Source organism: Cyphomyrmex costatus, unplaced genomic scaffold (genome assembly GCF_001594065.2).
Source record: "Cyphomyrmex costatus isolate MS0001 unplaced genomic scaffold, Ccosl1.0 scaffold235, whole genome shotgun sequence".
NCBI classification, from domain to species: Eukaryota; Metazoa; Arthropoda; class Insecta; order Hymenoptera; family Formicidae; genus Cyphomyrmex; species Cyphomyrmex costatus.
This window is the reverse complement of record NW_017276422.1, coordinates 177,142-193,991: the sequence shown is the minus strand read 5'-3', so window position 1 is coordinate 193,991 and position 16,850 is coordinate 177,142. Positions and strand designations below refer to the sequence as shown.

General features: G+C 35.5%; 3 protein-coding genes across 3 annotated transcripts; 1 reads left to right on the top strand and 2 right to left on the bottom strand.

Moving 5' to 3' along the window:
* Positions 1-3,619: 3,619 nt before the first annotated feature.
* E(Pc) (Enhancer of Polycomb) lies at positions 3,620-9,728 on the bottom strand. Its single transcript, XM_018540149.1, has 10 exons — positions 9,576-9,728; positions 8,471-8,609; positions 8,138-8,379; positions 7,539-7,795; positions 7,333-7,465; positions 6,903-7,202; positions 6,243-6,394; positions 6,026-6,160; positions 4,222-5,298; positions 3,620-4,003 (listed from the first exon to the last, which is right to left on the bottom strand). The coding sequence occupies exons 1-10, from the start codon at positions 9,726-9,728 to the stop codon at positions 3,877-3,879; spliced, it is 2,715 nt and encodes a 904-aa protein (XP_018395651.1). The 3' UTR covers positions 3,620-3,876.
* A 1,284-nt stretch (positions 9,729-11,012) lies between these two features.
* On the top strand, positions 11,013-13,337 carry LOC108774132 (glyoxylate/hydroxypyruvate reductase A). Its single transcript, XM_018540155.1, has 4 exons — positions 11,013-11,121; positions 11,932-12,306; positions 12,775-13,139; positions 13,206-13,337. The coding sequence occupies exons 1-4, from the start codon at positions 11,025-11,027 to the stop codon at positions 13,335-13,337; spliced, it is 969 nt and encodes a 322-aa protein (XP_018395657.1). The 5' UTR covers positions 11,013-11,024.
* Positions 13,338-14,058: 721 nt separating this feature from the next.
* trsn (translin) lies at positions 14,059-16,206 on the bottom strand. The gene is made up of 5 exons (XM_018540154.1): positions 15,997-16,206; positions 14,962-15,064; positions 14,621-14,836; positions 14,418-14,497; positions 14,059-14,358 (listed from the first exon to the last, which is right to left on the bottom strand). The coding sequence occupies exons 1-5, from the start codon at positions 16,078-16,080 to the stop codon at positions 14,104-14,106; spliced, it is 738 nt and encodes a 245-aa protein (XP_018395656.1). The 5' UTR covers positions 16,081-16,206; the 3' UTR covers positions 14,059-14,103.
* Between the last annotated feature and the right edge of the window lie 644 nt (positions 16,207-16,850).

Here is a 16,850-nt window from a genome sequence, read left to right as displayed (position 1 = left end):
TTACCTTTAACATTAATAAATTTTATATAAAAATTCATATACATCCGCTATACGTTGTTCTTAAAGCATTCCAACTAAAATAAACGGATTCTTCTCTTTACAGATACATTTTCGAATCTTTGTTTATCTTTTCCTCCTTTTCATTCGCATAAAGTCGCTCGTTCTTCTCAAAATCATTTGGCGGAAGAGTTATCGCTTCTTTCGTTTTCAAGGCGTCGCTAGAAATCTCTTTAGCAGCATATACATATATATATATATATATATATACACATATATATGTATACACACGCTGGCGTTTCTGTTTGTGTATGTGTACGTGTACGTGTTCACGGTAACGTTTATAAAAGCTAGATACTATGAATACACAAGAGCAAACAAGGTTGAGAGAACGGAGGAATTTCGGTTTCACGCTCAACAGTGAATCTGAGAAAAACGAGAGAAAGTTTCTATTTCTAATATTAAAGACTATATACAAACACGTGTCAGAAAACGGATCTCACAAAAAAATAACACGTCCCGACAATATATAGGCGAAAGTGTGAAGATCTTAACAAAATAATAAGTTCTATCCAGGATAAAATTTCTTTATTACTCCTCCTTTCTAAAATCGTCTTGAAATTCATAAATTTTCATACACATTTCGCTGTGCGTCTACCACAACAACGTTTCTTTTTTTTTAATTACAGTTATTCAGTTAATTAATTACCTAAAAGTAAGAGATACAATAAGCGTAATTATTTTTATATATACAATATATCTGATTTTTTTATTTTATTTTATTACGATTTCGAAAAGTTTTCCTACGATTTTTGTAATCACTCGCACCATAGTCTTACTCCCCCTTATTCTCGCATTACAACTGGCGACGTTTTATGGCTCGCTACCGCGAGAGATTCCTTTGAGACCAGGCGTTCACAGATCAGAAATCAAAAATTCTTTGTTTACACCGGCAATTATACTCAATGATCAGTATTTGCATATTTTAACTTGCAACAAATAACAATCAATTGTTGCGTAATCTCAAATTCATCATTCATTCTTGTACGCGGTTATTCTGTTTGCAATAACAAGAAAAGTACAACTATCAGTATGTCAAAGAATAATATGAGAGTCGAGTGTGATTACAAAGGGTACAAAAGTGATCTGTTTCTCTGCAAGGCACTCCGACCATACAATCGTTCTGATCTGTCTCTCTCTCTCTCTCTCTCTCCCCCCTTTCCTCCCCCCTCTCTCTTTCTCTCTCTCTCTCAGTATAACCCGAAAATATATTGTTAATTTGGAAAAGTTTAGATCACCGTGCGTGTTTATGAAAATAAAGTATACAGATCATGAGTTCGATCACAAAGATAATCTCTCGTTTCTTCTATACGTTTTTTAATATTTTTACATTTTCACATTTTGCAATTTGATGAAGAAGACAGAAAAGCAAATGGTGTCTTATAGAAAGACTAAGAGAGGAAGAGAGCTGTTATACATGTTATCTATATGTGGAAAACCCAGGAGATACTATGTTTTTTTTTTTCACGGTAATGAATTAAATACCGAGTTAGCGAAAACGTACACGTTTTATCTAGAGGAAGTTTGTGTCGATTAAATGTACGAGTACGATGAGATATTTGCTCGAGTAAACTGTAGATACATTCAAGATAATTTGTTTAGTTGTATCAACAGACTCTACCTCTCGAACTTTGAGGCGAATTACATGTACATCAGTGAAGGGAACGAATGCCACTCATGTATAATTTGATGACGTTGCTTTCTTGGAGGATAACGTTGAGATACCTGTCCAAACAGAGATTTAATGGCACGCCCGAATTTTATTAGCATGCTCGAATCTCTCAATATGCCTATAAGACGTGGCAAGATTCACACGGGTTTGAATTCCGACATTCGTATCCGTATTTGTATTCGAGAGCCATAAGAATTCTATTCTACAAATAAGAACACGTATCGAACTGCTTTTTGACGTTTACGTTTATCTACGGTACGGTAGAATACCTGTGAGAGGACAGATAAAAGTGTGATATGAGGTGCAGTATCGTAATAGCTTGCTTCGATCTTATCTCGTTAAATTCATTTATACGGGAGAGATAAAAAAAGTCACGAAATAAATTCGCGTGTAGAAGAACACATGTACAGTTAATGAATCTGCCTTTAGAAACAATGAAATTTAACCGCTTGTATATTTACTTTGCCAAACACCGTAGCTCGAAGTATTTCCCTACATCGATAGTGGTAATTTCAGTCACTGATGTGAAAGACATAAGTATTCTTATACATTGCCCCCAGTAAGCTTTGTAGATTCTAACACAGTATATAATGATCTTTTCGCGTAAACACAAATCCAGTGATACAAGCTTTCCAAACGCAACATTATATAGTTACATTACATTATAATTGTATATCGGTCGCGTGACAGATATACAGATATCAAAATGTACAGTTTAGCGATTATTGGAGAGAAAGAGGGGGGGAAAAAAAGAAAATCGATTTTACGATTACAATGACTTAATGCTATCAAAGATTAATTGATAACAATAGCTTCAATATTTCACAGCCTGGAAGCCTTTAACGTAGTATTATATATATATATATGTGTATATATATAATATATATATGTATATAAGGAGCATTACTATATAAAGTCGTACAATACTCGCGAACCGAATCTATATACAGTATTGAGAAAAATCGTACATTTTCATAAGAAATTAATTAATCTACTTTCTTGTAGTGTTATTTATCTGGAAAGCGACGAGATGTATTTCGAGCATAATCTATTGTATTTATAAGCAGATTACTATACAATCTCCACCACTGTTAATGTAATGCTTTGTATCTATTTTCCATACACTGTTGCGAATGAAACTTACAGGAAACTTACAGGAAACTTACAGGAAACTATCCGAAATCTTTTCCAAAACAACGATCTGATTTTATTTAATTTTAGGATAAATAAAACAATTCTTAATAATCGGACCATATGTCCATGTAAAGCTTTTATATTCTCGAGTGTCTATTTTGAAAACGAATAGATGTTGAGATATAGAAAACTAAAAGAATTTTTCGTGGAATTTTTATAATTCAATAATCAATGCTGTGTCTGAGAAAGCTTGTTGCATTATTGTACACCCAATTATTGTATAATTTAACGATATCAATCTGATAAATGAAAAATTTTTAAGTTAAGATAAACATAATTGCATTTCCGATTTTCGGTTACAATTTTCCTTGCATTGAACGAACGAGATTGTTGCAAACTATTGTCGCTAAAAATAATAAAGAAGTATTGCACGCTATATTTCGACTTAATGATATACACCATCTCTTTTTTACTTTTTTTTTTTTACAGTTAAGCTATTCGTATAGTTAGAACCCAATTTGTTCTTAGGCTATATCTCATTTTTTATTCTTAAAGACAAAGAAAAAAACGAGTACTTATTATTAAAAACGTTAGTGCTAATTTCAGCTAATCGGATAGAGTAGTTTCTTTCGAAATCTTGTATCTACAGAAACAATGGCAATATTTTTCACATGGCTATTGAGTGTATTTAGCGGTAAATTGCTATTGATCGTTCAATGAGCAAGGAAAAAAATAATTTAAAGAATATGGAGCACGATCCCTCCGACGGAGAGAAGAGAAAGAAATTTGGTACTTGCATTAGAATCCACGCATTCGCTGATTAGTGTCGCCAAGATAAAACAACTGATTGGAGGAGCAATTGTATCTAGCCGTATCGCTATTCACGTCAACATAGCGCAATATATCATCACGCATCCGACCTCCCGCCCGAAGCAGACATCATAGGCAAGGTAAGAGAGTTAGCGAAGCCCCCAGTGACGTATTGGCGGCAACAGGGGTGCCGATAGCAGGCATCATGTCACTTCCATCGCCAGTGAATTTGTTTTGTTCGCCCGTACAAGCTGCTGCTGCTGCTGCTGCTGCGGCTTGCTATCGCATGGCGAACTGTCCACTCCATCCACTTCCATATCCAAATTTTCACTAAAATCAAACGAATAATAAATTAGAACAATGGTAAAGTTTAGAACAGTGTTTAATTAAATTTTATATAAGATCATGCCATCGCGTTCCAGTTATTGAATTCATCATCACGATGCTCCTGCTAGATCCTGGTATTTCAAGCGTTCGCGAAAGAAGATTCTTTATCTTTTTTTTTTTCTAATTATGTAAGATTTCTAATTATAAGCGTAATGAATTACCTATTACTATTAAGCGTAATTTCCCCGGACGTTGGGACCTGTGGCGCCTGATTTTGCGTCTGCTGTTGTTGCTTCCTCGCAAGGGTCGCCAATTTACTTTGCGTTATGAGGCCGGGTAACAGATTGGACGGCGGATGCTTCTGTGGCATAACTAACGTGGACTGTTGGTTGTTCACAACGTGAGTGCTGTTCGTCAGATTATTAGAGTTGTTTATGTGCGGCAGCGGACCGTTCTGGTGGCTATTGCCAAAGTTTGTGACGTTACTACCGTTACCGCTACTACTACTACTGCTACCGCCACTGCTGCCGCTGTACGTGGTACTTGCACTAAACACTCTAACATTTGCACTACTACTGCCACTACCACCACCACCACCACCACCGCAGCTACTACCATTCCTATTATTTGTCGGACTAGTCAAGGATTTCGAGAGAATGGAGGCAGCGGCACTATTGTTCGGCAATTGTCTGTGTTGCTGCTTGGATTGATGATTCGATTGTGTATCGACCGCGGCACTGACACCGACAGTGCACTGCGTGGACATTGTACTTGATGCCACAATAGCTTGATTTGTCGTACAGGCGACGACGGAGGACAAGGTAGGAATCAACGAAGAACTCGTAGAAGTATGTACAACACTAGAACCACCACTACATTGGATAAGCCGGGTATGTTGTGTCATAGTGAGCGGCGCAAACAGATTATTCACGAGCGGTGTCACTACAAAATGTGAACTGCCCAGCTCGCCGTCTGTCCGTGATTCGTTCACGCTGCTGTCTGAGAGACCACTAATGCACGCACTACTCGTATTAGCGAGACCCGTCTCTGCGAGATCCGTGTCCGACATGGTGTCCATCACGAAGTAATCCGCAATATTGAACTCCGATGTAAATGGCGATTCGTCACCCGCGCGTTCCGGCTCCACCTCGATGCATATGGACGTCGCGTCAGGTGGGAACGGGTATGGAAGCTTGGATCGAGACACTGTTGGCTCAACGTCTGAGTCCGTGTCATCAGTACTTTCCTCGCTTGGACTATGCACCGACACAGGCGGAGTCTTTGGTCGAAAATGTAACCTGCCCCAGACAGAAATACAATTGTATAAAAGTTACTCTTCTTTCATTGACTAGTATAAATAATATTAAATATTCTTTAATTATAATTGTAATATAATAATAAGTACAATGGTGAGATATAAAGCCAATGATATAAACGTTTCAACCCTGTATGCTTTGGGTCATCCTCAGTGTAATAAAAATTCAATAATTCTTTCTTTAAATATTGGACCTCCAAATGTCATGAAAATTGTGTAATAAAAAGTTTTGTTAAATTTAGTGAAAATTAAGTAACATAACATTCAATAAGACTTACGCGACCAACATTTAAGGAAATTTCTTGATTAAAATTAAGTATTGAATGTTATGTTACTTAATTTTCACTAAATTTAACGAAATCACAATTTTCACAATTTTCATCAATAGAATTTCACACATAAGTTTAAACACGGTTTTTTACAGATATATTTTACTAAATGACAGTTTGTGTATCTGGTTAAATATTCACAAAAGTGACATTTGGAGCTTCAACATTTAAAGAAAGAATTATTGAATTTTTATTATACTGAGGATGACCCAAAGCATACAGGGTTGAAACGTTTATATCACAATTTTATGGAAATAAAATATATCAAGATACACTCGTTCAACCTGTGTCGGCTCTCATTGACTTTGTATCTCACCATTGTATCTGATCTTCGGAGCCTTATTCAAAAATAGAAATAATAATAAATATTAAAAAGCATACCACTCTTGTTTGACAGTAGTCATTGCTGTGGCAGTTGCATTCGAATCTGTTGTTTCGCGATTGGAATCATGTATCGTGAAATCTAAAGTAGACCACATATCATCCATATCGGCCGAACAACGGTCTAATATCACTCTGTAAATCATCAAGAAAATAAACAGTCAAATAAATGTCACTGTATCTCACAAAACATTTATCAGGTCGAGAGATATCATACCTGCCACCACGACCAATTCTCCGTCGTGCAAAACCAATACACCTTGGCACTGGTTTGCTAATGCTAGTTAGCGCAAACCTGTACTTTTTATCAGCAATACCGCCTTCGTTTTTATCACACCAAGGCCAATTTCCAAAACCACCTGATACAGGCTGTACAAAGAGAAAAGTTTTAGAATCCTAAGAAATAATTGGTTATTTCTATCTTAATGACCTATCTAGTTGCACTAACGCTTATGGAAAAAAATTGTAGACTTAAATCGTAGACAATATCAATATTGATTCATCAATTTCAATCTGATAATGATCACAGTAATTAATCAACATAATTACTATACTTAGAGTGCGGTCCACTTGGCGCTACAAATGCTTCGAAACTTTTGATTGATCAATCGGAAAAAAGAATTGTATAATCAATCAAAAAATATTTTGAAGCATTTCTAGTACCAAGTGAATCGTAGTCTTATATTTATAAAAAAAATTAAAATATACACCAAAGTATTTCACTACCACTTTGATCAACAACAGGATTCTTTTGCTTAATTATTCTTATTAATTAACTAATTTTTACTTATAATTAATATCATTTCAATTAATGAACTAAATAGAATTATTTTGAGGAAAATAATTCTATTTAGTTATGAAACATATAGCAACTTACCGGTAAATAAGAGCTATTCCTATTTCGACGAAAGGCAAATTGACCTTCGTCTGTAGCGTCCTCGTCATCACGATCAGAAGGTAACGAAGGCTGGGAGTGCGAATGAGGGAGCGGGCTATCTTCATCTGAACTGATAAGCGGGTCCAGCCCGCTTCCGAGAACGCCTGGACGATTTCCTCGACCTCCACCACTACCCGTTCCGCTACGAATACCAGTGTCGTCCAAACTTCCTCCTCTGCTATCTGTTTTATGTTTCCGCTTTTTGTACTGTCTCTTTTCTTTCCTGGGCACTACTTCATCCTAAATTAAAAGAAAAATTATATTAAGAATCATTATATTATATAGCAGACATGAAAATATCGCTCCTTCGGAACATCCTAATAAATTATGTCAAAGATGAACAAACGCTTTCTTTAAAGCTGATACATACTTTACAAACTTTATTTGTCCAATTTTGATGAACGCCGAACTGATTAGTAAAGAGTGGAGCAAACGCAGGTCTCGGTGCCTTTAAGGCCGACACCTCTGACAATATTTGTCCACTGAAATCTTGCGCTTGATATCTAAAAAATCAGTAATTCCCTTTAACAAACACCGTAATGCATACAAAGGATGTCATCATGGTTTCTTACAAACCGTTTTTCGTAAATCTCGATTGTGAGATGCAGATGTTCTCGTTTCGTCTTTTCTCGGCGTTTCACCATTTCCAGAAGCGTGACCGCTCTACTAAGATCCCTACGAAGCTTCAACATTTTCTCATAGCTGGTTTCATCATTTTTACGATTCTTACGCGTTTGCATCTTCTCTGTACGTCGTCTGAATGCAAAATATGGATTGTTGGCAGCCGAGCCAAATCGATTCTCCGTTTTAACAGTTAACAGCAAAGGATGTTGCTGTGGAAAATATATAGTATTATTAACTCGCAATTTGGACAGCCGTTATTGAGACCCGATAATCTCGATGCGGCACAACTCGCTAGTTTGCGTAAAAAAGCATGGCAGTGTCTCACGCCATGTCTTAGCGCAGAGACACTATTGTGTCTCCAGCTAACCCATTCAAGAAATTAAGAAATAAAAAATTTTATTAGTTTTATGAAGAGAAATAGAGAGAAAATATGTAGGATAAAATATGTACATATTCTTATATTCCTATCTTTCTAATAAATATAATTTAAGCAATACATGCACATTAATATGACATAACCTAAAAGCATATTATAAAAATATGATGCTTACAGTTTTGAGACGTTTGTTGAGCCAATAATCAAACACTGCAATAATCAAATCATCATCTTCCTTCAAAAGTGCCTTGGCTTCATTGAGGGTAACTACCGTTTGTCCTGAACTCTTCTCCAGACGATCCATCATTTCCTCAAATTGGAGGGGAGTCAATTCCATCTTACGACTTTGTAGCGCAACCCATTTTTCATCTTCTGAATCCATATCGTAATCAGGTATGTCTTGTTCCATAGCAAAGGCTGTAAAAAGAAGCAAATTTATTAATTATTTACCAAGAATTAATACAAATTAAAAAAAAAAATAATAAAAACAATTTTAATATGTTCTTACGTTGCATATGTATTAACTGGCGAGGCAGCTTATAATCAGCAGGATATATCTTGTTATAAATCTCTGCATCTGCCAGATCAGTTACTTCAGGAGTAGGAATGATTAGACCTGTGCATATCGCTCTTTGAAGATGGTGTTCCTATATAATAAATAGAATTATTTAATAAAAATATTATATTCTCATCTAACACATAATCATTGCTATTACACATATGTAACTTTCAGAATATAATATATTTACAAAAAGGAAGAAAAATATTCAATATATTTAATAATAAGCTTAAATACCTTTAACAAAATAATCTTATTATGAGAGATTCATTTCAAACAAGTAGTTAAACATTTGAATATCATAATTGATGTAAGCATTGTCAAATTATGTATACAAATCAAAATAGAACTTATTTCATTGCTATATCAAATGACGTTTACTTATTCTCATCTTCAATGTAATGATACATTCTACCATAGCATATACTATATAAAAAATCATATTAGATTTAATCATTGATAAGCTATTATATTAAAACATATCAAAATGTAACAAAAGATTGAAAATTGATGAATATCTTGATTGAATGAGTGCTACACAACTGCAAATGTGTCTTCAAATTGTAAACAGTGTCTAACGCGACATGTCTAGTACAGAGTCAACAAATTGGAACAATTGGATATCTATTTTTTAGTTTTCCTGGAGAAAGACATTCTGGCGTATCGTCATTTCCAAGTTGGAGATTCTTGCACCTAGAAGGCATCGCGAGGACATTGTCCAAGCACGAGAAAGAGAAATGTTTGACATTTGGGATGTAAAGAGTCAGTGGAACATAGGACAGTATGAGAACTCGCGATTACTCGCGATTAACGGCGAAGGAGACATTGACATCTGTCGCAGGCAGTCAAATCAAGAGCAGAAGGATACGGGGATAACGGGCGAGAATTGCGAGTGAGCTGGTAATTGCGTTAAAAGTGGAAAATTGTCAATTTTCCAGGGTATACGACGACGGGTAAGTCGCCATCTGCCGGTTGTTTATGAAATTTTCCGCCGTGGGTAAGATGGCGGACGGGGAAAACATGCTGGAACGAGATGCTGGACGTTCCGACTTACGCATTCCTCCTCCTTTTCCATGCCGCTGGGCATTTGGGGCACCGCGCGGTTAATGGCCGAATAATCTGGCAGATCCGGCAGCTCCTCGGCCATGTAGATCGGCATGGGCTTGGAGGCGTCCAGGGCGCGCGCCCTGAACGACAGTTTGCTCATCCTGAGGGCGGCTGGCTCGCGCGTGTTGACAACCAAGGATGGCTGGCCGCACCGTAAGAGGCCAGTCGGGTCGGCTGGGGGGGCCTCGGGTTTCGCGGAACGCCGTGGACCTGGGCTATTGAGGCCTGGCTGGGGGCCCTGGGGGCCGAATTACCCGGCACAGAGAGCGCTCAGGGCCTCATCGTTCCCCGGCCATCGCGCTGGAGCACGGTCACTCAGTCACCAAACGAGATATATCACTTTGAAAACATGTTTGCGTGACACGGTCCCTGCTCAAAGCCATCATGGCCGACGCACAGCCATTTAACACACGTTCGGCCGCCGCCGTACAGTTCCGCAGGCCGACGTGCGCAGCGCGGGAATCGCCGTCGTTGTGACGCGGCCGACGCGCGGCCCGCGCACGCCTATTGGCCCACACACTCCCGCCGTAAGCCGAGTACACCCCGTGCACACCCTCTGCTCGTTCCACTCACTCGAACGTCGCTTCACTAAAAAAAACTATCGAAATCACAGATAACATACGTCCAAATGATATTATTTAACAAAATCCGTACTCTCTTGTGTCTTTATATTTGCGTCCATACAAATACAATCTCGAACACCTAATTCTGAAATAAGAATTTACAAATATAGCATACATTCTTTTGTCCAAAATAAAATAAAAAGAAATTGTTTTATTTATATTGTGTCATGATTATACTCAGGTGCCTCTCGTTATATATTCAATTATTGCGATTCAACAAGGAATGAACAATTTTTTATTATTACAAAGAGAAATGAGGCGTCCCATAGGCATGTCAGGAACTATTCTCGCGGCTTCTGCGCGTGCGTCGTCGCCAGTGCGGCGAGGACTTGAAAAGTTAGCTACGGACCGCCTTCAATCGCGCCAAATCCGAAACAAGAGATACTTCGCATTGCGAGATCCGTCCATTTCAATTGTGCTTTCTGTACTCAAAATAAAGTAGAACATGTTTATTTGAGGCTTCGAGGAAAGAAGTGTGAAAATTTTAGGAGAGGCAACGAGGGCGGTAAACTTGACGATGAAGTAAACCAATCTGTCGCGTTCATCGACGAAGCGCTTGAAATTATCCACGTGAAACGTCGCTGTCGAACGGCGCCAAATGCGCGACGGACGCGGTGATACGTCGTCACGTGTCACCGCCTCCGCTGATTGAAAAGGAAGGAGAACGGAAATTAAACGGAGTGGTCATTGCTGGTCGTTGCATGCTTGACTCACGTAGCCCGCCCATTGCGGAAATCGCACGGAATTCGAGACGACGAAGTTGGACGTGCAACATGACTCAGGCCGTCGCTGTCCTGTCCGCGATTCCTAGGTTATCTTACCACCTGCGCTCGCGGTTGCCGAATCTGCGCATTTCGGACGTATCACCAGGTAACGGTGCTTCGCACGCGCACGATGCGATGCAACCGCACCCCGGGACGCGGTCTCCGTGCTCGCCAATCGTCCCGCGTGCCGCCGATAACCCCCTCGCGACGAACACGTGTCGAATTCCCATTGCCACTGGCGCCGGCCTCCCGCCACTCCCGTAAGGGGGCGTGCGCGCACCGCGGCGGGAAAATTTGACACTACCAACCATGTTTCGCCGCGCGACTCAAACGAGATGGCAGGAATTAATTTTTTAAACATATATATGATATAGACGTCCTAAAGTTGATTTTACTAGAAATGCGTTTTAGATCTTATTAATTTAAGATTATCGTAATTTTTAAGCACATTATTTGCATCTCTTGTGCAAATATATTTTTCTTAAAATTTTTATATAAGTTTCAGAATTTTTGAATAATTTTATAATTTCATAGAAATTTCTCTTAGACTTTTTATATAAATTGAGACACCTTTCAAGTGTCAAGAAAGTCTAAATCTTTTCTAGAATTGTACATATGAATTCTAATATTCTGCGATTTCTAAAACTTTTATGACTTGTGAAATCTTATTATACAAAATTCGAAAAAATATAAGGTATTTTTTTCAATAATTGTAGAATAAAAAATGTTAAAATATTTCAGAGTTCATATATCGAAAATTTTAAGAAAACTTTTTCAGTATTTCTGAAAAGTGTTGCAATTTGTATAAAAAATTCTGAGAAAAAATTGCATTATGATACTCATGATAAAAAGATTTAACTTCAAAAAGACATATATCCTCATAGCCAAATTATTTTAATATTTCTTAAACACACAGGACAAGCTGATACTTTATCTAAACTTAATGCGGCAGAAATATTAGTAGCCGACTGTGATTTATTAATACCTTATGCAAACAATTTGACATCAGTCAAATGGATACAGGCGACTTGGGCTGGCTTGGATAAATTCATTCCACATGTGCGAAGCACGCGAAGAGATTATGTGTTGACTCGTTTCTCAGACGAGTCTTTTGGCCTAGCCATGTCCGAATATGTGATAGCGCAAATTGTCAACCATGAACGTGATCAGAAACAACAATATGAGAATCAAAAGCTTGCTGAATGGAAACAAGATGGCAAATTGGTGAATTATAGACTTATACGTGATTTAACCATAGGTATCTTAGGAGTAGGAACAATAGGAAAGTTGGGTAAGCTGCGAATAACAAAAGAATTAATTCACTCATTTGCATTACATATAGATTAGAGCATTCTAAAAACTGATATACAGGAAATTAGCAAAGTAAATGTAAAGACACATAAATATTTTAAAATAATTGAATGCCCAATAATATCATGTCACTTAACAGAATATATACATAAAAATAAGAAAAAAGGAGCATATATACCACACGTTGGATCGAAGTAGCGAAAATCTGGTTTATTTAATAATATTAAAAATTACATAATTATAAATAAACTATTTTTAGAATATATACATGTATTATTTCATTGTCACATTGATTATATTACAGTATTTAGATACTTTATAAGCAGTCTTTAATATATTAAATTCAGTGTAATGCGAGTGATGGAATTTATTATTAATCTTATATCCAATGTACAATTGATAAAATTTCAATAAAAATTTTTTTATCTTTTATATAATATTTAAATAGTCGCGGAGAAGCTAAAGCTATTTGGCGCAACTATCTGGGGAATGACGCGTACCGTTCCGAATGAGAAATTACCATATCTTGATGAACAGAGAACCGTAGATAGTTTGCTGGACATTCTGGAAAATTGCGATTACATCATTAATGTGTTACCATCAACTCAAAACACGATAGGACTTTTAAATGACAACGTCTTGGAACATTGCAAAGACAAAAATACAGTTTTTATTAACGTAGGTCGCGGATCCGTTATTAGAGAAGTAGACTTGATAAATGCTCTTGAGCAGAAGTGGATTTCAGCTGCTATTTTGGATGTATTTGAAAAAGAGCCGTTGCCAAAGGAGAGCAAATTATGGAACCTTCCACAAGTAATTGTTTTCATCAAATAAAAAATCTAAATTTTGGACTAGTAATACTATATTATCTGTTTATAGGTAACAATCTCACCACATAATTCAGCTGTAACAATGAGTCACGATGTTGCAAAGCTATTCGCCGCGAATTATGTTAGATATATAAACGGAGAAAGCATGATAAATGTATTTGATTTTAATAAAGGCTATTAAAAAAAAGGTTTGGATCTATACAGAGTTATATTGGGATGACAAAAAGTGTACACTCAATAAATATATATTGTTAAAATATACGTACAGATTTTGAAATAAACATGTTTTAGACATTTTGAGCTTTGTAATTATCTCTGATACTAAAGTCACATACAACTTAATCTTACACTTATATAATTTTTCAGAAATAAAATAAAATGCCTATCACTTTTTATACAGTTCTTTACTTACTTTCTTTACTTCTTTTCGATTAAAACTATCTCTTACATACATCTGTTATAACATAAAATTCGCAAAATAAATTATATAATTTATTTTCGATTGAATAAGCGAAATAAATTAGATAGATACGTCTAGATATACTGAAATATTAAATCTTAAGTAACAGTTTTTGACAAATATACATTTTAGGTGATACCGCCTACTTAATTCTTGTGGGGAATCACTCAGGACACTCTTCTTTACATAAATCTAAAAGATATTAAAATCGGTAAGGTGTCACCTAAAATGCATATTTATCTAGTTTTTAAATATAAAAAACGATTTATCTTAATACCTGAAATAATTTGATTATATTAGCAATTTTTATCGATTGCTAATACCATAATCTAAAGTATAAAAATCTAAATAAAGAATATATAAATGTTTCTGTATTATATATTATACATGAACACCATATATATCTCTCTTCACATGACATTGTACACATGGAGGTATATTATTATAAATTGAAATATATTAAAATATTATGGAAAGATACAGAAATCTATTCAGTAGGCGTCTCTTCAGTAGGCGTTTCTTCAGTAGGCCGAGGGGACGGTACTAAACCGCGGATGCACAAGTCATACACTACTTCTTCAATTTTTTTTACGTCATACTTGAGAGCATCAAAACGTTTTCTCAATATATCATTCTTTAAATTTAATAGCCGGAATCCCGCGTTCAGCTCATTAACAAATGTTGCAATTTCTATTGGCCAATAGTAATGACCATTCGTGACACTATTTACAGCAAAACGGCTCTAAAAGAAAACATGTAGTTATCAAACTAGTATGTGAAAAGATTACGGAAAATACATACCAATTCGGCAGATAACTGAAGCAGACCCAGTAAGAAATCTTCCAGATCTAAATGGAAGCCATCCTCTCTGTTATTTTTTACTGCAAAATAAATGAAAATTATTCTGAAATTATCAAAATTAAGTACAATATGTAAAAGCACATTTTCAAATTTTATTTAAAGGCACATAATAATTTAAATATTGAATATAATTATTTATGTACCTCCTAATATATCAGCAACAGTTTTCTTGTCGACTAAGAGTTTAATTTCGAAATATATTACTAGAGCAACTAGAAAGCACAGCCTTTGAGTGACAAAACGCCATTGGTCGTGGTAACGATAATACTGATTGCTTGGTACCACTTCAGCGAGACTCGCATATTGTATCCTTATGTCCCCAAATATTTCTCTTGCTTTTGAACAATATTTTGATACAACTGCAATTTACCAATAACAAGTAAATTACTATATCACATAATATAATGTGTTACATTAAGTAAATGTATTATATTGTATGTTTTATATATATATATATGTAAGAATTTTATCTCTAAAAACGTACTTATATTTTCCTCCATTGTGTGATGTACTGTATGAATATTTTGCAATGTCATCAGTATATCCCTAGAATTTTTCTCAATATTCTTCACAATGACACGGATTTGCTACAACAAAAAGAAAAATTTGATGAAATACTGAGAACATATCTCGATATATTCCAATTCATTTTTTAATAAAAGCTAAAAGCAATGTTGTTTGCTATTAATATTTTCTTATATTTGTTTGCTATGAAACCTGATGTACAATGTGCTCTTTGTATTTCATAACTTGATTTTATCTCCTATCTTTTTCCTTCCTTTGAACCATTCAATCAACCATCATGTTTCTAATCAGAAGTTTATTTTATCTTGGAAGATAGAAAACGAAGAGAAACATGATAAAAGACAAGAGATAAAAAGCAAAAATGAGGCTTAAAAAATATGGAAAACAATCTGGCCTTTAGCACAAGAAGAAAATTGATAACGTCTCTCAACATACTTTATAAATTCTTTGAAAGTAAAATGTCATTCTAAAGACTGAAAACTGAGCCAGTCTTGAAAAGAAAAATGACTTAATTTTCAATCTTTAATAGCGTTTTTCATTGATGGAACTGTAGTGTACACTCAATGCACTTTAAAGTCATTGTACACAAGTCAACATAAAAATGTATGTTTAATGAAAATTGAAACAAAGTAAACCGTAAAATCCACAATACGTTTTATTATGCAATTAAATAAAATATACATTGGCTATTTTATCAATGGAAATATATCACTTTTATACCCAGGTTAGAGTAGTGTACGACGGTTTGAATGTGCAGTAGATGTGCATCAATTCTACTAATGAAAAACGTAGTAATTCTTCAAAATGACAATTTATGTTGAGAATGGAGTAGTGTTAGAATACATGAGCTGTTAAATTTGAGAGACGTTTTTCGTAATTTTTCACAATTTAAACAAGACTGGAAAAGAAATAGGAAAACACGAAATTGCAGCGGCCAAACAATCTGTCTCACAACATAACCTAATCAAAACCTTGAACATGTCGACACACGCACCTCGCGTATTTCTTGCTCGTTGTTCAGGAAGTCTTGGAACGTAGTAAACATCTCCGTTATCGTAGAAGACATGGTGTCGTCCATTATTTCTGAAGAAAAGCTACTTTGGCTACTTTCACACAATATTGGATCGTATAGAAATGACGCACCGATCGATCTTGATGGTCTCGCAATCAATCTTGTCAAATGAACGTTGATAAATGTCGGCACTGTCGGCAGCAATTAGCATAGAGAGAGGAACTCTAAATTAGCAAACATTGACGCGACATCTATAACGCATATGCGTTATCGAGTACATTATAATTCTCTGGCTTGATCACAGATTGCGACACCGCTCGATGTTCGCGCGCCAAAATGCACCAAGTTACAATTAGATGGCGCTAGTTGGTCGATTGGTTGGTTCATCTTTTTACATTTGATAACAAAATTGAACAATGTGTAAAAAGATACGGAAAATTTATTAACAGACAAAAATTATTTCAAAAAATTTATATTCTATTTAAGAGGGAAAGTTTTTTTTTTAATTAAATGTATTCTTGTACCAATATTACGAAAATGACAAACATCAATAACATTAATTACAACAAACGAAAAATCGAATACTATCTCTTATTTTATCGTGCGCTATATATATTTATGTTATACAATTTTAATTATATATATGTATTTATATATTATATCATGTATACGTATTATTCAAAATATATGTAAATATAAGAGAATAACATATATTTCTTTGAGATAATTTATCACTTTATTTTTTATTTCTTGCTAAAGCTTATAATTATCTAAGTGTTAATATATTTCATCAGATTTATTATTAATTATATTATGCATGTAATTCTATAATTGCT